The 1392-nt window shown below is 43.9% G+C and overlaps 1 protein-coding gene across 1 annotated transcript; it reads right to left on the bottom strand.

The window, feature by feature from the left end:
- Window positions 1-47: 47 nt before the first annotated feature.
- On the bottom strand, window positions 48-1070 carry LOC107125079 (zinc finger protein 852-like; the record flags this gene model as incomplete). The annotated part of the gene is made up of 1 exon (XM_015428545.1): window positions 48-1070. A coding segment is annotated over one exon (1023 nt), but the record flags the coding sequence as incomplete, so codon positions are not given.
- Window positions 1071-1392: the final 322 nt, after the last annotated feature.

Genomic DNA, 1392 nt, shown 5'->3' with positions numbered 1-1392 from the left:
TTTTCCACACTCCAAGCATTTATATAGGTCCTCCCCTGCATGAATACTTTGATGGGAGTTAAGAGTGTTTCTCCAACTGAAGCTTTTCCCACACTCCAGGCATTTGTATGGTTTCACCCCTGTGTGAATTCTTTTATGAGAAGTAAGACTGCCATTCCAGCTGAAGCTTTTCCCGCAATCCAGGCATTTGTATGGTTTCTCCCCCGTGTGAATTCTTTGATGGGAAGCAAGAGTCTTACTGTAACCAAAGCTTTTCCCACACTCCAAGCATTTGTAAGGTTTTCCCCTGGTGTGAATTCTTTGATGGACAATGAGATTATGTTTTCTTCCAAAACTTTTTCCACACTCCAAGCATTTATATCGGTTCTCCCCTGCATGAATACTTTCATGGGAGATAAGAGTGTTCTTCCGACCAAAGCTTTTCCCACATTCCAGGCATTTGTATGGTTTTCCCCTGGTGTGAATTCTTTGATGGATGATGAGAGTATTTTTTCTTCCAAAACTTTTTCCACACTCCAAGCATTTATATCGGTTCTCCCCTGCATGAATACTTTCATGGGAGATAAGAGTGTTCTTCCGACCAAAGCTTTTCCCACATTCCAGGCATTTGTATGGTTTCACCCCTGTGTGAGTTCTTCGATGGGAAGTAAGATGGGAACTGTGACTGAAGCTTTCCCCACACTCCAGGCATGTATATGGTTTCTCCCCTGTGTGAATTCTTCGATGGGAAGTAAGGTGCGCTCTCTGCCTGAAACTTTTTCCACATTCCTGGCATTTATATCTTTTCTTTCTGTTACACATCCTTTGGTGAATATTAATAACTGATATGTCAGTGGAACTTTTCTTGCTTGCAGTGCACTCCTCCCTGTTGTCTCCTTGACATGTATCTTGCTGTAGCGAGTCACCCCCCTGCAAAAGACCGGAATTATTCCTCCCTTTAGGGGGGTGTTTTCCCTTCTCCTTCCTTGGTGCATCCAAATATTCAAACTTCTCTGTCACGCCTGAATATGTATCCTCTTTTTCCATCAGTCGATGTTCTTCTGCTCCATTTGCTGACTGCCGCACGTCTCCTGCAGAAAGAAAGGGATGCCTGGTGTGATGATATGACACTTTACACAAACGCCTAATGTTGAGCCCAGGAGCACCTAAAGACTAGCAAGGTTTTTCAGGTAAAAGCTTTCAGACTCAAGGTTCCCTTCGTCATATTCGATTCAGAGTGGAGATCTCTCAGTCTTTATATCCCCGCCAGAGGGTGGGTGGGGGTGTTTCAAAAAAGGGACTCAGGATGCAGAGGTACCCATGCACATTGTAATTAGCTGGATTAGAACATAGGAGAAATGCTTAGGGTAGAGCAGAAATGGTCAGGGGCAGAAAATTAGCATCTGTGAGATA

This window comes from Gekko japonicus, unplaced genomic scaffold (assembly GCF_001447785.1).
Source record: "Gekko japonicus isolate JY-2015 unplaced genomic scaffold, Gekko_japonicus_V1.1 scaffold19256, whole genome shotgun sequence".
NCBI lineage: Eukaryota > Metazoa > Chordata > Lepidosauria > Squamata > Gekkonidae > Gekko > Gekko japonicus.
The sequence above is the reverse complement of the archived record's forward strand: the minus strand, read 5'-3'. Positions and strand labels throughout refer to the sequence as shown.